Source organism: Hibiscus syriacus, unplaced genomic scaffold, assembly GCF_006381635.1.
Source record: "Hibiscus syriacus cultivar Baekdansim isolate YM2019G1 unplaced genomic scaffold, ASM638163v2 tig00110505_pilon, whole genome shotgun sequence".
In the NCBI taxonomy this organism is placed as follows: domain Eukaryota; kingdom Viridiplantae; phylum Streptophyta; class Magnoliopsida; order Malvales; family Malvaceae; genus Hibiscus; species Hibiscus syriacus.
Window position 1 is genome coordinate 3,959,954 of NW_024062765.1, and position 23,287 is coordinate 3,983,240.

At 35.5% G+C, this 23,287-nt stretch overlaps 1 protein-coding gene and 1 pseudogene across 1 annotated transcript; both read right to left on the reverse strand.

Moving 5' to 3' along the window:
- Nucleotides 1–1,006: 1,006 nt before the first annotated feature.
- Nucleotides 1,007–11,100, reverse strand: LOC120129927 (annotated as a pseudogene).
- Nucleotides 11,101–17,596: 6,496 nt separating this feature from the next.
- On the reverse strand, nucleotides 17,597–18,091 carry LOC120129847. The gene has a single exon (XM_039147253.1). It carries the CDS (start codon nucleotides 18,089–18,091, stop codon nucleotides 17,597–17,599), a length of 495 nt encoding a protein of 164 aa, XP_039003184.1.
- Nucleotides 18,092–23,287: the final 5,196 nt, after the last annotated feature.

Below are 23,287 nucleotides of genomic sequence, written 5' to 3' on the forward strand. Positions count from 1 at the left end.
TTAAGAAAAAGACACCTTAAAAGGGTCTTTATCCTAAGACCTGAACATTGGTGGGGTCACTGTGACTACCAACTTTTACTTTGATGATCTCAAAATCCGCCACTAAAAATTTAAAGATCATTCATTGATTAGGTAAGTTAGTCTAATCCATAACAAGTAACATTTTTAGGCATTTCTAAGGCAACGAATCTGTGGTCCTAACGAGCTAAATTCATAGTTGGACCAATCGAAAAAGCAAGTCAAAGGGACAGTAAATAAAGAAGAAGCCATTATTTGAAAATAGGGGGGAAAGGAGTAAAAGATGATGAAAATTATGAGAAGAGCTGAGATGAAATGATTAACAGTGTGGAGGCTTAGGATAATGATTGTGCCTCGTACTTGCATCTTTAAACTACTTAAGAAGTGGAACAATCATGGGTTCTGCCACATTTTTAAAGATGCGAGTTTCATTAACAATTAGTGAGATTAATTATTCTCTTAAAAAAAAAACAAGATAAAACTAGCTTGTTAATTAATGTTTGACGGTTTAGGCTTTTACCTTCCTACCCGTCCCACAATAAAAAACAGTAGGCACTATTAGCAATATGTAATTTTTATGCACCGACAGTAAACATGATGCCATATCATTAGAAATAGAAATAAATGAATTTAATATTTTAAAATTTTACATTAACAAATATATAATTCCATACACTATTAATAAAAAAAGATGACATCATATCATTAGAAATAAAATTAAACGAATTTAATTAAAGATATTTATAACATATATCATCTGCCACTACTGTTTCTTATACTCCAGAATATTCCTTCTCAGTCAGCTTTCTACAACACTATGGCGCAACATACAGCTACAGTTAATACCTCGTAGTCTCGGTCATATTTACGTTACTCTCCAGTCTCCACATCCAAAAGTAGCACGAAACAACCATTTTCTCTCTTGAGTTTTAATCATTTCGATAACTTCAACGAATGAAAAAAAACAATTTATTAATTATTTCACATAAATAGTGCTCAACATACAAAACAATACTATTATTCAACATTTATTGGTACAATGTCAATTATGAAAAAAGGGGGGGAAACCAAGAGACTACTTTATCGCCAAATGGAGTACAAACTCCACGTTGAAAGTTAACATGTAATCTAAACTAAATCTTATGCAAGAAGACAACACGGGTTAAAAATAAAGCAAATACTACATGATGCTTGACAGCGATTATCGACCTTTATTTGTTTTCCAGAAGGAAAACCCTAGCCACTCCAACAGGTATCATACAACAATTAAAACATCAAACTAGCTAATAGCAGTTGAATTTGCTTTCACCTTTCAGTGGTTGGGGGCCCTCCGATGACCTCTCCTATCTAGTGCTGAATACGGGTTTCCCCTCGGTTGTTGATTACCCCTTTGCTGTTGGTTGCTGCCATAGTACTGTTGATTGCCCCTGTGTAGCTGGCTTCCAGTTTCTTCATAGTCTCCCCTCTGACGATGATGATATGATTGGTTACCTCGTTGCTGCTGATGGCCATGCTCTCTATGAAAACCCTGGTTAACTCCACCTTGTTGATATAAGCCATAACCTCCAGAAACATTTTGATTGGCCTGCGGAGCCATTCTACCACTCCACTGCTGATAGCTACTGTTCTCGGGTCCCTGGTACTGGCGGTTGCCGTCATAACCACCTGGATGAGAAGGATAGATATCAGCCTCTGTTGACATTTGTGCCATAGGAATTTGCCTTGATCCACCATCCTGGTGATTTCTTGGAGGGTAGTGCATGTTATTGGCCGCTGCTTGGTTATTTATTTGGTAGTTATGGTAGCTGTGGGAATTTGAATGCCGTGAAGGTGGATTCTGAGAAAATGGGTTACCTGCACCAGGATAATCTTGTCTAGGAGGAACCATACTAGGCTGCCCCTGGTTATGAAACCCGTAATTTACATTGGAATTGACTGGTGGGTTATAGGGAGCCTGCATATTATTGTTGAACCCATTTCGATCCATCTTCGACTGTAAGCTATTAGCAATAAGTCTGTGTGATGCATCCCCAAGTTTATGGCCAGAAAGAGATCCAGCAGCGTTCCTGAATTGAAAAGGCAAAACATGTTAAAGAGGTAGTAAAAGTTTTCTATCGGTGAATGACATGTAATATGGCAAGAAAAAAGGAAGTTCAGAAACATAGATACAATCTTTTGAATACTGACCTATCCATTTGATTACCAGACTGCCTTCCATCCCAAGGTCTCCTCCCAGAATCTTCATGCCATAACACAGGTTCAGGTTTTAAATCACCAAGTTGCACCATCTGTGAAGCACAATGTTGAAAAATATCAATATATGTCTAATGGATAAATTAATCATGACAAGCATTTTTCTTCCATTTGTTAAGCATTACTTAGACAAAAAGGGGGGGGGGGGGGGATGGATAACAACCTAACATTGTTTACAAGAAACTTCATGAGGAATACGTTTAAGCAGGTGCAAACAAAAGTCGGCTGTGAGGATGAATTTGATAAACCATTGAAATTTTCATTTCACTGAAAAGGAAATGTTCCAACACTTGATTTTTTTTTAATTGTGTTTGATAACCATTTTAATCTTTTACTTGTTAATTTTTTTCCAAAAACATGTTGAAAATGATAAATAGATAGCTTTATTTAAAGGATAAGTAGATAGTTACTTATCACTTAATGTTGAAAATATTAAATTGATTTTGTTTTTTAAAAACTAATATCTGAATAAATCCCCCCCTTATGAAATAAGGAATATTCAAAACTTAAAATTTACTATAATCAAACAATACGATTATATTCGGTACATGTTTTTTACTATACCAAACGGTTTAATAAATATAAATTCTGTACAAAATCCATTACTAAAAAACTCAGGACCTAATTCTTCAGTTTACCAAGCAACACATAAGATGATATAGAACAGGCAAAATTATATTAAATTACTACAGGTTATACAGCATTACTTTAAAAGAAGATAAAAAAAACAAATACATTTACCATTAAGAGAACTACAGCTGCGACATACCTTCGGAGGGAATGCAACTCCCGGTGGAGGATGGGTGATATGCTTATGAGCTTTTGGAAGTCTATATATGCAACATCTGTAAAGCAGGCATCCAAAAGAACATTAATCATTAATGTATTCTTCACTTAATAATCTGCCTCATGCATATGAAAATAAATAAATAGAGCATCAATAACTGAAACTTACATGACTTCATTGGCCAAAATATCTTCCATATCCTTGATTGGAGACCTGAATATAGGAGGCAGTGTTTCTCCAGCACAAGGGGATATGTAACCATTAATCCCGTCACTGCATGTAGACCTAAATAAATCAGAAAAAGTGGGGCATATCTTAAATTCAACTAGCATGGAAAGTAGTCAAGACGGCTAGAATACTAGATTATATCCCACCTCAAATCAGCTTTGATTTCCTCCTTGACTTCAATTCGTTGCCTTTCCGGCAATTGTTTACAACAATTATCAAGAGAAAAGATTTGCTCTGAGAGACGGTGTGAAGCAGCCATAAAAAGCATGTCACACATTGTACTATTTCTCTGTGCTTCTTCATCCTGCATAAGATTGTAGCATTTAGTTAAAAATCCGGCAAGAGCATAAAGATTATTAATGAAAGGAGAAAGAGTGTAAGGAACACATAATAGATGACTTCAATAAAGAGCCATACCGTCAAAGTATGTTCTATTTGTGCAACCTCAGCAAGAAGGCGCTCTTCGTCAATGAAAGGCAATTTTGCAATACCCTTCAGAAATCAACAACAAATAGATTATTAACTTTCTAGTTCATTAGGGACAACATTAAGGATATTAGATACCTTCTTTCTAAAAATTTAGGCATTTTTCAAAAATTTCTTTCTTTATCCCCTTCGAATCCTTTAGATGGCGAGTCAGTTGAGAAGATCTGGTGGGAAGAATTGCGTTACAGTTATTATTTTCAATATTCCAGATTATCTTCATTATCAAGGTCTTAGGTTATTGCTCGATAAATATGGCGAGGTGGTCGATTCTTTCATCCCTAACAAAAGAAGCAAGGGAGGTAGCAGCTTCGGTTTTGTCCGATTTTCTAGAGTGGAGGATGCGAGGAGGGCTATCATCTGTGCCGATAGATCTTGGATTCAAGATAAAAAGGTTAGTGTTTTCATGGAGAGATTTCAACCTCGTGATGTTTTCTAGAGGAAAAAGTTTTCTGGTTCAAATTCAACTGTGGTCAAGAGTAGTGAGGCGGATGTCAAAGAGGCGCCCATTATTGGTGTAGTTGACGAGGATAAGCTAATTACTCTTAGAGATAGTTTGGTTGGTTGGTGCAGAAAATTTATGAAAATGAAAGAGCTAACTGCTATTATGCACAAGGAAGGCATATTAGGCCCGAAAATTATGAGGTTAAGTGGTTTAGCTATTTTGATCATATTTGAAGATGAAGAGAGTAGGGACTATACTCTAAAAAATCAGATTGGAGAGTTGAATAAATGCTTTGACAAAGTGGATTTGTGGTCAGAAAACTTTCAGTGTAGCAGCCGACGGGCATGGTTATCGTGTAGAGGGATCCCACCGTTTGTGTGGTGTCATTCAACTTTCAGAAACATTGCAGAAAATGGGGAGCTCTTATCTCCATTGACGTAGGAACCTTTAATCTAGGCTCGTTTGATAGGGCCTGTTTTCAGATCATTACGAACCGCAAAGATCGAGTGGAAGAATCCTGTGTTTTGAAAGTCGGGGAACAATCTCTTACAGTATTTGTTTCTGAGTTTGAACCTTGCTTTAGCCCAGATTCCGTCTGGGTTGATTCGTCTGTGTTGGAAACGTCAGTTGCCTCCCCGTTGCCCACGGAGGGGGAGCTTATTGGTGTCTTGCCAGTTAAGCCTTCCGAGTTGGTGGTAGATGCTGGAACGTTTTCTAGAGTTAATCTTGATTCCAATAATATTAAGGAAGCTCAGCTAGAAACTCGAGCGTGTTTTGAAGGCATGCATACTGGCGGTGGAATGTGTGGTTCAGGTGCCGAGGAAGTAGGAAATGGTCCTTGTTCCGATGAGGTATGGCTGTGGAAGTTGTGTCCCCGTCAGTCCGTTACAGGACAGTTGCGTATGGGTCTGATTGCCAGATGAACGGCACTTTTAATTCTTTGGAGGTAGCTAGGGGGCGCAAGTGGGGTCTAATGTGCATGGGCATAAGCTGTCGTTTTGTGATAACCCGACAAATTGTAATGGGGCATCTACGCTTGGTTCAGTTGGCCAGAGAAGTGCAGATCTTAATATTTTGGAGGAAGCCAGTGGGTTACACGTGGGCTCAGGTTTGGATGTGTGTGCTAGAGTTGATAGTGCAAATATGAACGATGTGCAACACATGTTTCTTGATGTTAGTGGTAGGCATTTGGCTCCAATTAGAAATGTTGGTTCACGACAGACCAAGGTTTTATTAAATAGTAATAGGTTCTTGGAGATCCCAAATGTTAGTTCGGTTAGTGGGACAGCTATGCAGGATTATGACTGTCAAACTGGTGGCACTTTGCATGCCTTGGAGAGTGTTAGTAGGGCACATGTTGGGTCTAAGGATGTAAGTAAAGATAACGTGCAGCTGTCAGTTGTGTCGTCCTCGACCATGCCTACTGATGGATTTAAGGTATTGGTGGTACACGAGGAAGTGCTTGTTGGTCAAGGGATGGGGCTATTGAAATCCGAGAAAGTGGATGGGCATCAGAAACAAAGAGCTTTGGAGGAGAGAAATGCTATATTTAGTTCTCTCCGAAATTTTCAAGGAAAATTCTCGGCCCACCAAAGGAAGCCTCGTTAAAGTCAAAGCAAGATTTCTCAGAGGAAGATGCATCGAGAGGGAGTTTTTTCTGATCTTGAAGGCTCTAAAGTTGGAGGTTCGGATGGTCTATGTCGACAAGTCGAGCTAGAAGAGGCAGTTAGGAGGAAGAGGCAGTAAGGCGGAAGAAGATTTTGTACTCTTTCGTGTGGAAGTTCAGGGCTTTTTGTTTTTGATTTTTGATTTTATGGTTTGGTTCAGCTGTGATATTTGGCTTCTGCTTTAGTTGTTTTGTTTATGTGTTGGTTTTCGGGCTTAGTTCAAGTGTTAAGTCTGGTCAGTCATTTTTGTGACTGTTGTTATAGCTTAGATGGATTTCGCTGTGTTAGTGTTGCTGTATAGGGTTTTTCCGGCTGTTTTGGGTTGTTTGTTTATGTTGGGGGAGGCGATTCTGGTTGTATCTTATGTTTCTTATGGTTAATGAAATCTTAAGGCACTCTTTTCCTCCTTTCGCTGATTAAGGAGCTTCCTACAAGCTCCTTTAATCAAGAAGGAGGTTTTTAACGAGGCCTTTAATTCCTATAAAAAAAAATATGTAACTAAACCAAATGAGTGAAAAATGAACCTACCTGCCATGAAAACCGCTTTCCATTCATGTCAACTTCAAAATCTGATAAAGAGCATGTTCAAATTTCAGATCTTACAGAAGAAATGAAGAAGAAATGCATATGAGTCATGCTTGTTCAGCAAATTGCATACCGGTCGGATAAAAATCAATAATGGGTGAATTCGGATCAGTCATCAACTTCCTATATTCTATGGGAAGTGCATGGGAACTGCAAAAGAAAGACATTATAGTATCATACAAACTTAAAAACTTACAAGGAGAACAAAGTTGAAACAGGTGACAGTACCTAGCAGCAGGAAACACGCCCAATAACTGATTGAATGGTTTGAAGGGGGAACCCAACTCAAATTGAATATCTAGCTGGCCAAGATCCGTAAAATCAGATGCAAAGGGTGCGTAATGATAAGGATAAAACCTGAAACAACAAAATCCAGAGGCAGCACAATGACAACACAAAGAATATCTAAGCAGAGAGATGAGCTCCTGATCAACAGATCATTCTCACCAAAATAAGGCTTAAAAAATCAACTTGGATAGATCTAAAAAGGAATAAGATGACTATGTAAAAGAAACTCACCACCTCCATGAACAAACACCTTCATAGTAATAATGCATGACCCAACATAAACCTTCTGTGAACTTCAAAACCTACATAAATGAAGCTCCATTTAAGATAATTAAAGGAATAATTTAAAAATATAATAGTCACCATATCATCGTAGAGATTCATTCATTAACTCACAACATCTTTCCGTATTTCTTCCATTTCTTCTGGAGTTTCTGCTGAAAACTTTTCTTTATAATACCTTTCCTTCCACCCAGGCTCTCCCAGTTTAATCTGACAAGAGCAAACAACCATATGAGCAGCTAAAATACCTGAGTAATGGACTAAAATAGCAAAAATATGAGAAAAGACAGAAACAACAGAGTTCTTTATACTATGGCTGCATTCTGTGTCCAAACATGCATGTCTCAACTGCCAAAAACTTGTAAGTCATATGTAAAACCCATTGAATTTTGCATATGATTACAAATCAATATGAGTTCTCTTCCACTTGGTTGAGATTAAAGGGAATGGGACAGTATGCAATTTGAATATATATATATTAAACCAGAGTTCGTAATCTGATGACTGCCTACACCCAAAATATTAGTAGAAACAGGATTCAAACAAAATCATAAATTGCTTAAGAATATATTCAAACCTTATCTTCCTCATGATTTTGGGAATTGAAAACATCAGATTTGTCACGGATCAACTCTTTAAGTTTTGTTTTCAGTTCTTCTTTGTTCTCATTTGCCTGATGCCAATGGAAGAAACAAACAGCATGTAAGTGGCATCCAGTAAAAAAATATAGTGGGATAACTAATACTCTCTTAATTCCTTGCCAACAAAGGCTCATACCAAATCACAGGTTAGCCCATGGAATATGAGTCCTAAAGATGGCTGAAGGAGTCAGATTATATTAAATTGCCTCTCCTGAGCAGTAAAACATACATCTGTTTCAATACTATCTTCTGCTTCAACAATAGCAGCACCAATAGTGACTGATGATGATAAGCGTTGCACTTTGTGCGGCCGTCCAGAGAATCCATTACCATTAGACTCCATTGTTTGCAGAAATGGAGTAGGTGACGGGCCAGATGCAAGACGGGAACCATGAAATCTAGCAACTGGAACCAGAGAATCAGGTTGAACTTGGGGCTGTGCATCATCTCCTCTTCTAGCTTGTGCTTTTTCTCGTTTGATTCTTTCTGCTTGACGCTGTATGATACCATCATAGAACAGATTATTACTGAATTCTTTTACCAGATAAAAGAATGAATTTTGTTCATTGTAATACATTCATCCCAATAATCCTCAATTCAGATGATTATTGTAAGGATCATATATTCCCATAGACATGTTAAAACAACTAAATGAGCAAACATCAGAAGTAGCTGTTACATCCTTAACCGAGGATGCATTCAATCGCACAAAAGGCAATTTTGCCACCAAAGAATAATAGACAAGTCCCCTTTCAGGATTCTAATCATGATAGTTATAACACTTTTAAAGGTAGAGTGATAATGAAACCTCTTGCACGAGCACTGAAGGAGGATTGAACACATAATAAATACCACATGGCCACATAAATAAGAGACTGCAGAATCACAAGGCAAGACAGAACCTTCTAAATGAAAAAATAAACAAGATCATGAGCAAGTTTTACAGAATAATTTGAATCATGGAATAGAAACATAAACTATTTTTTTGTTTAAGTTGAACAGAATCATACTGATCCTAAACTCAAAACAAACCTGATGCAATCGTGCTCTTTTCTGGAATATTTTATCTTCATAGGACCCCACAGCCTGGATAAAATGCTCTACCCTGCTCAAATTTGGCTGAAATAAAAATCATGCAGTCAAAATCATTAGTTTGTAAGATAGGATTTGATCACTGGGATAATACTGGCAAATGCAAAGAAGAGTAACAGATACCTTGCATCCATCAGTCAAATAATCACCAAACGATTTGAATTCCTTCTTGTATACTGCCATTAGCAAGTTGATTGCACCCTGTAAATTAACAAATTGGATAAAGGAAAGCCTACATTAAAACCTCGGCTTGATATAAGAATCTTAAAGTGTCCGTTAAAATATTCCAATATAAAACACAACCCAGCAGTAGAATAATTACTTCAACCATAAACAAACCTCACGAATCTCTAGTGTAGGCATATGAGGTAAAAAATCGTTGCCAACAAAGAAGCATATGAATATAAAATCATCCACTATGCGTTCTAAGTCAATTTCAAAAGGAGGATTGGGGATTCTCATCTCATATTCCAGGTACTCCCTAAGTGTCCATATGTTCAGAAACTGCAAAGTGTAAGCAGGTATCAAGTTGTAATTTATCCAAAGATTTCATTGTAATCATTTCAACTGTAAATTCAATTAAAAAGTAACCAGGTATGGCTTTCTGGCCACAGCATTTCCATCAGCTTTCTCATCAAATTCCCCATTCTTCCTCTTTGCCTTTCCTTCACAATTTGCCGCTACATGGCCCATCTGGCCACATAGGAAGCATTTATCTTGTCCAGGGGTGAAGACAATCTGAAAATATTCCATAAACCCTGTTACTTTGGGGCCGAGAGGGAACATGATAATAGAATGATAAAAACATCCTTCCAAGACAAAATCATTTCACTTGTAACATCAACTTACTCCTATAAATGAGTAAAATAGCCAACCTCGTGTAAAAGTTAAAATTTAAAGAAAAACAGATCACACATAACATTTCATTCTTCAGGCAATTGATAAATAAAAATAAAAAAGGTAGCAGATATCTGCAAGTTCAAAAAAAATACAAACCTCTCGAAGGATTGAAAAGTGAACTTCATGAGTGGCCAAGGCCAACATAATTAAATCAGCATCCTGTCAAGTGTCAACAATTAGCAGAGTGCTCAATTTAGTCCACTAAAATAGGCCAAAGAAAATAAACAGAACACATGCATAAAATTTAAATAAAAACTGAAACCCACAATGGAAATAGTGAAGGAGAGATATACCAAACCATATAGGCAATGACGTGTGTTTGGATCAAAACCAGGAAGGTTCCTTTGGAGTCGTATATATGACATAATTTTATGTTCTCCTTCACCAGGAACATTTGCATCAGATAGAATAACCTTCAAAAAGTTGAAAGAGAAATGCTAAAACTCTCCACCATGGCAAAAGAAAGCAATAAATAAAATGACGAGGTACCATAATATCGGTACTACCTTGGTATTCTTCCATCCAGGGTCATGATTTAATCTAAGGTGGATATAGTACTGCAAAGCAATTGACAGAACAGCCATAAATGGAGTGCCAGGTGTAATAACATTCGAATCAAAAAGCTGTGATTCCTCTTTAGGAGGGAGTCTTCTGCCCTCCCTCTCAAACTCCTCTCGCAGTCGTGCTTCTTCAGCTGCCTGCAAAAAGAATTAACAAGAACAAAATTATTACCAAACTGAGGGAGAATATGAAATATCAATACCTAACATTTTATACAGGATGCAGATTCCCGTCATAGTGATCACAAATATATACCCCCAAAAAAAGATAAGATAACATACCGCCTCTGCAGCATCTTTAGCTGCTCTAAAACGCCTAGATCGCTGCTGATTCATTTTAGCCCGAGGCGCAACGCCATCTAGCATATGTTTCCAGATAAAAAGTTAATATCACCAGATAAACATAAATACAATTTATCTGCAAGTCAGAATACATCTTACAGCCTAAAACAAGCACTACTTACCAATAGCCATATACAAAAGCTTTCGAGGACGGACCATAACAAACAGTCTATCAATATAATCAAATATGCATGAAAAACTTCATCAAAAGTGGTCGGTGAAGGCTGCATGAGACATCGAATAAGCCATATTACTTCAATTCTGAAATTTCAACGAAATAAAAGAACTGGGAATTATGAAATTTTGAATGTGTTGAGAAGGTTACCCTGTCTTCGGGGTGGAAACAAGGATGAATAATCCCGTTCATGTCGAGATAAAGATTATCATACTCGAGTTTATTTGGATTAGGTTTACTCGTATCAACCGGAATGGCGATGCCGTCGATAACCACCGGTTCTTCTTCGATAACGTCCACCACAATCAGCGGATACTTCTCCGCTAACCATCTGTAGAACGCTGGCACTCCCATTTCCAATAGCTTGCTACTGAAACTCCTCGCGGATCTCTAATAAAATCGAACACCAAAGGAATAATCCTAATCCCCTACAATGGAGACAAATAGGAAATAATAAAGATGGCAATTTCCCCGGGTTCTTGTTTATATCTTCTACTATTGTTTGTTTGGCGAACCGTTGAGGTTAGGGCACCAAAATATGGTGAAGGGACAATAATACCCTTTAAGACTAGGGAAAGACGGCTGGTCTTAAATGGTCGGAGCCGGGAGGCATTTTGTAGAAATTTGAGTTATTCGGTGATTATTATTTTATTATTTTTATTATTTTAATTTTATAAAACTTAAATTAAGTCAAATATATTTATTAAAATTTTGTTTGAATTTAATTATAATTATTTAAGATATAATGATATTAATTTGTTTTAATTTAATCATTTTTATAATCATATAAGATGTTTATTTATTCATTTGTTTTATATATGTAAGTAAGATTTGTAATATTATTTAATAAATAATTATCGTTGAAGGATCAAATTGAATAAAACGTAAAGTTAATGAAAAATTAGAAAAATAGTAAATTTATTGTCAAAATAAAAATTTGAAGTTACACGAATTTTCTATAATACTCGATGACTGTGATTTAAATTTGATCAAAAGTAGACTCAAAACAAAACAAAAAATAGAAAATGAACAAAATATGAACCAAAACACAAAATAACCAAATTACTTAACTAAAGTTAAATATTAAAAGCATATTAATTCTAATATTTTTTTAATTATTATAACTTTTAAAATTTAAACTCGTTTTGGAGTTAAAATTTGAACCATTTATTTAAGTAAACTCAAATAACTGAAATTAAAAAATGAATCGAATCAAATTTTTTTCATCCTTAAACTTACATGTCTTTAATATGAATAAGGTCTATTTGGAAAATTACAATTTGTTTAACATTATTATTGAAAAACATGATAAAAATATATTGTATGGAAATAATCTTTTAAAAGGAATGATTCAAATCTTATAATCATTGACACAAGAAATTAGCCATTTAAGATCATACAAGAAAAAGGTAAAAAATCTAACTAATAAACTCGAACAAAAGATAGATACAAACATATATGATCACGTCGGTAAACAAATCACATAATAAGACCAAACTACTAAAATAACATCGATAAATCGTAAATCAGAGTCGAGTGACGTGAGAAAACTATCAACGAACGCAAATCGCGTATCCAAATCTAATTTGAGGGTCTAAAGCAGGGAATATCAAGATGATAACAAATAAGCGTGTTGATCAGTTGTGACGGTATCAATCCAACCTTACGAAAAAAATATTAAACGAAAACACGATAAAAAAACGTTTCAGGAGGTAGAAGAAAACGTGTCATAATACATAATTTTTAAAAACTAACAAATTAAAAGAAAACAAAAAATATATTCTTTAAAGAAGATAAATGGTGATTTAAATTTATTTTAAAACCTTACAAATAATTTAAATTTGAAGCGGTTATTATTGTTGTCAAATATATTCTTTAAAGAAGATAAATGGTGATTTTATCATGGCTAGAATTTTAAACTAATATTGAATTGAAAATTAAATGTTCCAATATACTTTTAAAGCAGCGTGCACTGTTTTACGCATCCAAAAAACCAACTTTTATATAATATAGAGTCCTTCACTCAAAGATTGTGACAATGTTGATCATCATAGTGATAGACATAATATACTAAAATATCAGAGAAAATAAATATTTTTTATAATCAATAAAAAGATTCTAAAAGAAATGTATGAAGCTGCTATTATTTTAGTATGCGCATTTAAAAGTCGATACTAAGGCAAATACTTTCAGCAACGTGAATGGATGAAAATCAATTAAAAGGAAAACCTATTACTGTCATTTTCCGTCGTCGAAGATTCAGGACATCACCATTTTACAACAGTCGTAATTATTGTGGTTGCGATCGAGTGAATTAGTGTCGGTGAAACATGAACCTTAACTTTAATTCTTCACTAAGAAGACCATTGCTTCATTGGGTTGGAAGATTTCACGGTGTTATCTTCCCAGCGTAATATAACTATTTTTTCGCCTTACAAGGAAGCAATCTGTTGGGCTAAAAGAGGCTAAGCCCAATAAAGCAACCCTATCACTATCCTACTCACCATGGGAACATGTTTCACATGCAAATTTGTTGATTTAATCCTCTCATAACACCAAACTTTATTCCATTTTTTGTACCACTTATATATATATATAACCAAGTAATTCATGCGTATATAGTTTTTTTTCCCTGTCATTGCCAATGGCAATTAAACGAGGCCATGTTGGTATATGGAGATCGCTTCAATGAGAAGAAGGACGAATCACATAGTTTATGTCTGAGCGAGCAATTCAGTTGTTTTTAGACAAAAGATATTTCGAAGACTTTTGAGACACATTTCGGAAAGCATTATAACTAAGTGAGAACAATTCATGTTAAAGATTTGGGGATAAATTTGAAGAAATTAAGGGTACAAACAAGACGGGCGCTTGTGGCTCCTTTCTCGTAACAATAAATATGGCAGGTTATTAACTAACTCGGCTGATGGAACCGTGCCCCCGGCCCAGATGGTTTCAACCTTTATTTTTTTCAAAAAGTTTTGGTATGTGTTTAGAGGAGGTATTTTTGAGTTATTTTCGAATTTTACAGGGGTAATCTGGATGATAAAGCTATAAATCATACTTTCATTTCCCTTATTCCAGAAAATTGCTCCCGAGAATATAGATGACTACAAATCAATATCGCTAGTTAGCATCCTTAATAACATTCTGGCGCGGGTTTTCTTAGGAGACTAGCAAGCTGTGTTAGTAAGTGGTCAGTGAGCATTAGTTTGCCTTTGTGTTAGGGAAACAAATCACATATTATTCTTTAATAGCAAATGCAGTCATCGACAAACTTAAATGAAACAAGCAATAAGTTATAATTTTAAAGCAGACTTTAGTAAGGTGTACAATTCGGTCGATTGTCCTATTGTGTGTGTTAAAAATGATTGTTAGAAATGGAGAAGTTGGATGAGATTTTGCATATTGACTCCCATTATTTTGATGTTAGTTGACGGTTCACCATCGGAGAGTTTCTCGATAAAACGTGACTTAGGCAAGGATGTCCCATTTCGCTGACATTATTCAATTTAATCAAGGAAGCGCTAAGTGGTTTGTTATGCAAAACAAATAATTTGGGTATGTTAAAGATGGAATCTTCCTTGGACGAATGGTGAGATGCTGGTTCATATTGGCGCCAAGGACTCCATGTGCATGGCGTGTGGGGGCTGGCCAAATGGTCATGATGCTTGTCTCATACCTCTTCGAGATTTAGGCCTCCTTTTGATGAGAACTCTTCACCAACGTGCACCTAGATGTTATGGCTTCTTCATGGACAACAACATTCATGAAAGTTCACAATGGTTGAAAGGTAACCCTTAATGATTGAGCTAGTTCTAAGGTGAATGAGCTGGAGGTGAGCTGGCCATAGGTGAGTTGTATTATGATGAGTGTTTTGGCAACTCCTTGTGAAAAATATCTCCGGGAAAGGCACCTCTTCGCGAAAAGGTACGATTTATGAAAAATTGACTTGACACATATTTGAAGTATTCTGAATAGTGATGTTGATGGTGCAACTCCCCAGCTTAAATGAAGTCATCTTCTAGCTTAAATCTTCAGCTCAATCCAACTATGAGCTCTCTTGTCACTGGACAACTTTTCACCAATTGTTCCTTATGCTCTCCTGAGTGTTCCTATATGAGTCTCCTTGCTTTAGCCTTCATCATTTAGCTCAAATCAGCTCCCTTAGGTGTGGTCGCCTATGTACCTTCAAAAGAAATTATATATAAGCTAAGTATTAAATAATAAATTTATGATATACATATGTGGTTCATAAGCTATATCAAATGTCAATATTCAACATGTAATATAACTTATGATTTAAAGATTCCTTTTCATGAAATGACTTGAAAACATTAAGGCATTTGTGTGAAATAACTTCCCTGAATTACTTTGCTCTTGCACGATTGATAGGACTGATGGCAGAACTTCAGGATCTGATGTTGGAGTTGTATGATCTTATCATCCCCCTTATTTTAATGCAATTTGTCCTCAATCGTCGTTGTCCTAATATGTAAAAAGATCAGATACATGAAAGTAGCACTTACTTGATATTCGTCAGGTAAGTCTTGTATGGATTATCGTTTACCTTCTTAATTATTTCAAAAGGTCCATCTCCACTCTGCATCAGTTTTGATTTTTTGTGTGCAGGGAATCGTTCCTTCCTCAAATGTACCTATACCCAATCACCTACCTCTAGACTTAAGCATTTGCATACTTTATTAGCCTGTGTTCATATTGTCTTGTCCGTTTCTCTATAGTATATTTGACTTGTTCATGAAGCTTTTTGATGAATTCTGCCTTGTTCTTCCCATCTTTGTTGATTGTATGTTCCTACGGCAAGGGAAGAAGATCTAAAGGAGTTAAAGGATTAAATCCATATACTACCTCAAATGGTGACATTTTTGTTGCATAATGAACGGATAGATTGTAAGCAAACTCCAATGTAGCAAGCATTCCTCCAAGGCCTTGATATTTTTCTTGATAATGGATCTCAACAACGTTGATAGTACCCTATTCACCACCTATGTTTGTCCGTCAGTTTATGGATGTCATGTTATGGAGAATAGTAACTTAGTTCCTATTTTGTTCTATAACGTCCCCAGAAATGACTAAGGAAATTTACATCCCTGTCGGATACTATGGTCCTTGGAACACCATGTAGCCTTATCACCTCTTTGAAGAACAAATTGGCCACATGAGTTGCATCATCAGTCTTGTGCCATGGAATAAAATGTGCCATTTTAGAGAATCGATCAACTACCACAAATATGGAGTCTCGTCTATTCTTTGTCCTTGGTAATCCCATCACAAAATCCATTGATGTATCCATCCAAGTCTCCTTTGGAATTGGAAGAGGCATGTATAGACCATGGGGTATAACTTTTGGTTTTGCTGTTGCAAATGAGGCGTCTTTCATATACTCTTTCAAAGTCTCTTTCATTTTTGGCCAATAGAGATGTTCCTTCAATGTGCCAACATTTTACTTACTCCGAAATGCCCCATAAGTCCTCCGTCATGTGCTTCTCAAACAAGTACTTCTCAAAACGACCCTTTTGGAATGCATAGATGCCCCTTCTTGAATAGGTACCCATAAGACTTATACCTTTTCTCCAAAGACATGATCAGTAGCATAATAGTCTTTGATAAATGAAAATCCAAGTATCTTTGAATCAGGAGTATTAAGAAGTATGTACCTTCTGGAGAGTGCATATACCACAACATTTTCCTTACATTTCTTATAGCGAATCACGTATGGAAAGGACTCCAAAAATTCTACCTATTTGGCATGGCATTTGTTCAACTTGTGCTGGCCTTTGATGTGTTTCAAAGCTTCATGGTCTGTATGAATAGCAAACTCCTTTGGCAAAAGATAGTGCTACTAAACTTCAAGTGCCCTAATGAGAGAATACATCTTTTTATCATAAGTTGGGTAGTTTAGTGAAGCACCATTAACTTTTCGTTGAAATATGCAATTGGTCGTCCCTCTGAGTTAGAACAACACCAATTATAGTGTCGGAGGCATCACACTCCACTTCAAAAGTGTTATCAAAGTTTGGCAATGCTAGTAAGGGTGCATTTGTCAAACATTCATCCATCTTATTGAAAGCATTATTGTTCCTTGCCCCAAGTAAAGATGTAATTCTTTTTAATGATCACTATTAAGGGGGTAGAAATAGAACTAAAATTGGGCACAAACCTCCTATAAAAGCTTGGAAGGCCATGAAAACTTCGGACTTGATTGATTGAAGTAGGTATTGGCCACTCCTGGATGGCATTAATTTCCTCAGGATCAACCTGCAATCCCTGTGAACTCACAATAAATCCTAAGAAGGAAATACTATTAGTACAGAAAACACATTTCTTAAGATTAACATATAACTTTTTCTTTTGTAAAGTTTCAAACACAAACCTTAAGTGTTGTACATGTGACTCCAAGTTTTTGTTGTATATTAAAATATCATCAAAACAAACGACATAAAACTTACCAATGAAAGGCCGAGAACATGATTATCAATCTCATGAAGGTGTTGGGTGCTTTGGTTAAGCCAAAAGGTATCACCAACCATTCATACAAACCTTGATTTGTTTTGAATATGGTTTTCCATTTATCACCTTCCTTCATCCAGATTTGGTGACATCCACTTTGAGACAATCTTGGAGAAGATGATGGCACCACTCAACTCATCCAACATGTCATCTAAACTTAGTATGAGATGTCGGTATTTAATGGTGATTTGGTTGATAGCACAACAATCCACAAACATCCTCCATGAACCATCTTTCTTTGGGACAAGTAGAACATGAGCGACACATGGGCTCAAGCTTTCACGAATGTATCCCTTTTCCATTAACTCTCCAATTTGCTTTAAAGTTCTTTGGTTTCTTCAGGATTACTCCTATATGCTGGTCGGTTTGGAATGGTAGCACCAGGGATGATCGATTTGGTGCTCAATTCCTCTGACAGATGGTAAACCACTTGGAATATCCTTAGGAAATAATTCTTCAAATCCTTCAACAAATTAAGAATAGGAGAATGAAAACCTTCTGGAGGGTTAGTTAAAAGAAAACTCTCCTTGTACATAAGTACAATTAAAGCTTTGTTTGTTGAAAGATGCTTCATGATGTCATTTTCTCTAACATATATGTTCATCTTTTTAGGTTCATCCTCTTTAGAATATTTGGAAGCCTCAATGCTTCTTTTCAAAGAATTCTGGTCCTCGGTCACTTGGCTTGGTGAAAGTGGATTCAAAATGACTTTCCTTTCATTGTGGAAGAAAGAGTATCGGTTGGTGTAGCCATCGTGAATGGCCTTTTTATCGAATTTCCATGGCCTCTCTAATAGTTGATGGCATGCATCCATTGGTACAACATCACACAGGACTTTGTCTTGATACTTTCTGATTAAAATGAAACCGAGACTTGCTTGGGGACTTTTACTTCTCCTCCATCATTCAACCATTGTAGCTTGTACAGCTTGGGTGTTTGACTGTCTTTACTCCAAGTTTGTCTATCATGGTTGTGCTTGCAACGTTGGTATAACTTCCTCCGTCGATAATCATGACACAAACATTGTTGTTTACATGACAACAACTGTGGAAGATGTTTTCTCTTTGATGGTCCTCCCTGGCTTGAAGATTTAAAGTTATTTTCATAACAAGAACTTGTCTTAAAGTGTTGGAAGATATGAAAAATCTTGAAACATTGTTAGTAATAATAATAAAAAACCTTACCAGCACACTCACAAAGCCTCACAATTTATGTAACATCCCAAACTATGGGTTAGTGACTAAATTGTAAAATTTCAGAATTTGGTGATTAAAGTAGAATAGTTAAATTTTCAATGATTTATGTGGAGATATTTCCTAAAAATTATTAGCAATTATTAAATGAAGTGAAGGGAAAAACGATCATTTGACTTATAAATTAATTAAAAATGTGATTGATAAGGATATAAGGATAAGATGAAAGAGATATTTTCTCCAAAACGTCTCTTCATCTTCTTTCTTCTTCTTCACGTGAAACCCAAAAGCAAGGTGAGTTCTTTGTTAGTTAATTATTTGTTGATTTTATGGTTGAGTTTTGATCATTAGATAATAAATAAGCTTAAGGAAAGTTTAAGTTGTCTTAAAATTAAAAGATAAATAAGTTATGAAAGATTAAAGAAAATGGGGTTTTAAGTGAAATTTTGAATAAAAAGGTTTAAATAAATTTGGAGGTTGATTTTAACTTGTCATCTATGAGAATAAGAAGTTAGAAGTGTTAGAATTAAGTTTAGATAACATGGAAATTTGGTATGATTCTTAGCTTTAAGAATTTGGACAAAATATGGAAGATAATAGGGTGTTGGAATGATAGGAATTGGTTAAAGTTGTTATAGATGGATTTAGTAGCATGATAAGGATTTTATACATGAAAATTTGGGTGAAATATTGATGAATTTCATACTATTTTGGACAGGTGCATCGATACACTATGAGTATGTACGATGCACTAAGACAATTTGAAGGTGCATCGATGCATTAAGGGGTGCATCGATGCATAGATATTTCGAAGTTATTTTGGGTACCGATGCACCAATAGTGCATCGGTGCACTCCTAAAGGAAAGCTGAAATTTGGTTCATTAAATATCCTAAGTTATTAATACCAAGTTATAAGGTTTAGGCTTCTAAAAATCGTCTTGAAATTTATGTTATGTAGATATCGAGCCTAAATGAGTTACAGAACAATCGAAGAGTTAGGATTAAATCAAAGCAAGGCTAAGGTGAGTGCAATTTAATTGTACTAAAGTTATTGATCAAACATTGTCTTGCGATTAGCCAGTAACAAAGTTATTATGGTAAGAAGTAATTTCTAAAATGTTATGTGATCTTTATGTGTGCATATTATATGCAATATGTGATATTGAACTACATGAAGATATATGAAAAAGATGATAGCAACTATGTGATATGCATGATATGTTATCTTATATGTTATGTGATGTATATATGACATGTGTATGACAAAGGAGAAATGATATAAGCCATATGAAACAATCTACGTGATTCCATGTAAAATGATACGATATATGTGACATGAATATGCATGAAAAATTATATGAGCTATGTGATAAAGGTATGGAAATGATATGTCTATGAGAAGACATAAGAACAAGATATAAGCCATGTGACATGTGAAAGTGAATCATATGAAAATATTCTACGTGTAAGTGAACTATGTGCCAATATGAATATGTAATAAATATGAAAGATAATGCCCATGTTATGTGTCATGAGATCTAGAGGTATAGTTGGCATGCCAAGAGTCGAGGGTCTATGCGGTCCTTCGGGACAAATTCTACGTGGTCATTCGGGACGTATATGTATTCTTTGGAGCATGTATGAGATCTTTTGAGACACCTACTTGGTCCTTGGTATATGTATATGATTCTTAAGGAATTTATATGTGGTCCTTATGGATAATCTTATATGGCACTACGGTGCATTTCTACGAGGCACTTCGGTGCAAATTTTACGTGGCACTAAAGTGCAAATTTATACGAGCTGTGGTGACAGCATAGTGCACAACCTCACAGTACTCACATACCTTAAGTTCTCAGTAATGTACATGGGCCTATAAAAGACATCAAAAGTAATTACAAGATTCATATGTGATATTGTGTGTATTCCTAAGTGAAATGTATTTCTTATATGAGATTGGTAATTGTTTATGCAATGATGTGATTTAGAGTTTACATTATATGCTGATATGGTATATAAAGAAATTAGTGATAATAGAATGAGAAATGATAAGCATGTTAATGATGTTATGTTACATGATATGTGCATGTATGTATATATTACAGAAAAGAATATATGTTGATAAGGTAATATCAAATGTTCATGCATTGTAGAATTTACAATTAGCAAATAATTATGTTCTATATGCCTCACTAAGTCAACGACTTAGCTTGTGATTGTTTCACGCGTAAGTTCCGAAAAGAGGAAGATTGGTAAAAATTATGCAAGACATGTCAGTTTCTCCTTTCCAAAGATCAGATCAGAAAAGAAATGTATAGTATGTATTTTGTAATAAGGATATTGGTTGGCATGTAAATAAGGGATTTAAATCCGATATGTTCTAATCGGTTTGAAAAGTCATATGATTGAGATTTGTAATGTTTTAAATACATATATGTAATTGATAAATTTATATGGATGAAAGCTTAGATTTTTACGAGTTTATACGTATTTTTACGAAAGTTACTGTAGCGGTGCATTGATACACAATTTATATTCGAAATTTTTCACTGTTCACAGTACTGTTCACGGTACTGTTCATACCGTATTTTACCGTTCATAAATACGTTTTTGCCTCAAAATTTTATAACAAACACAATTGAACAATATATGATCGTATTTTCTTAATATAAGTTCAAATATTCTGTTATTTTGCAAGAATAAAGGTTTTTAAATGTCAATGTGACACTCGGACTCGTATCTGGATCGGATACGGGTTGGGGTGTTACATTTTCACTCCAAAGAAAGTTGATAGATCACTCTACTCAACTCTTGTGTTTGCGCTCGGGAATATATTTTGGCTTTTATCAATTCCATGCTAATCTCACCCACTCAATTTTTCCTTTTACCACTCAATTCTCTTGTGAAGTCCTTTGAAGACTAACTCAAGATTATGGCCAAGCAAATCTTCAACTTGTGTGTCACTACAATAACTTGATTAGAGAGAAATGCAATAGAAGACAATGAAGACAAGGTAAATAAAAGAAAGAATAAAAGATTAAAAATGAAGAAAATGTTTGAATAAGAAAGAAAGAAAAGAAAATGGTGACTTACAAACCAAGAACAACACTTACAACCTTTCCTTCTGAGACACAATAAGGTTATCTCTTCAGTATGGTTAATAATATACCTCCACCATTCTTGTTTTGACTTTGCAATGCACATTTCCTTCGATTTTGTTTCTTTTTCTTTTGTGTTTTTCTTTTAAATCCTTTGAATTGATGAATGATCTTTGCTTTCTTTTTTCACCTCTTTTTTTGTTTTTGTTTTTTTGATGTTGCACGCCAAATGCACTTGCTTATCACTTCCAACTATGCTCTGAATACCGCTTTATGTAAGCCTATCTACACCCCTCAATGATGAAGTTTATAGATAGTCTATTGTTGTCCCGATCTAGGAAATGATAGCAAGTATTGCTCCTGACTTGATAAGTATGGTTGCAATGAATAAGATAAGAAATGGATTAATATATGATGATAAAAGATGGAAATAATAAAAATGAAATGAATTAAGATAAGGATGGAAATAGAGTTGCTATAGAAATGTGTTGCAATAGTGGCCTTCATGGATATTGATGAAGATGGCCTTGATGTAATGGTATGCACAACAATGTAGGATAATGATGATGGCTTTGATATTAGGTGAAAGGTAATGAAATTGTGGATGGAAATGGAAATGAAAGGAGATAGTATCTTAGATAAATAAAGAAGAATTATACTATAAATAGTATAGCCCAGATCTTTGCAAACTTAAGGGGTGGTGTTGAGGACTCAAACCCACTAGTTATGAAACAAGAATTAGAAGTATCAAGGTGAAGAAGTGAAGCCACAAGTATAAAGAATTATACTTGTTTAATCGATATAGTTCTTAAAGAATTTGAAGAGAGATTTCTCACAAAATAAGTTTATATAATCAAAGGTGTGTTTAGAATGAACTAAGCCTCTCTATTTATAGGATTTGATAGAGCTCGCTGAATAATTACATGCCTTTTCGACAGTACATATCTTAATAAAGATGCATGACTATTAGGATAAATGAACAAGTCCTTTGGCCTTCATGTTGGTTCGACTATCTCTTCACAAAGGGACTAAATGATTTAGCTAACACATGCATGGAATTTTCCTTTTCCGAATGGTGAGATGTTAGTTCATATTGGCGCCAAAGACTCCATGTGAATGGCCTGTAGGGGCTGGCTGAATGGTCATGATGTTTGTCTCATACCTCCTCGAGATTTAGGCCTTCTTTTGATGAGAACTCTTCACCAACATCCACCTAGATGTTATGGCTTCTTCATGGACAACATTCATGAAAGGTCACAATGGTTGAAAGATAACTGAAGACACTAGTTTTTTATTTCATTTATTTTATTACTATATTTTTTGTTTTAATATTATTATTATTATATTATTTATTATTATTAATAAATTTAATATTATTACAAACAGGCCATTACAAGATCCCGGAGCCCATATCAGGTCCAACAGTGACCCAACTTGAACCAGGCCCGAGAAGCCCAAATCATTTGGGAGTTTCAGCTAGGGTTGTCTAACCTAACCCAGCCACCGCTCCAAAGTTCCAGTGATTTCCTGCCGCCCCACGCCAGCTGCCATCTCCACGTTGACGCTTCAGCTACCGCCACGCCTCGCCACCACCGAAGGATCCAAAGACCCAGATGGCCGCCCACGTTGCTGCTCTAAGGGGTGAGTCACCACATAGCTCGATGACTCACCGAGGTGCCCCCTTTGGACTAGTCCGAGAGCCACACCGTCGATGCTAT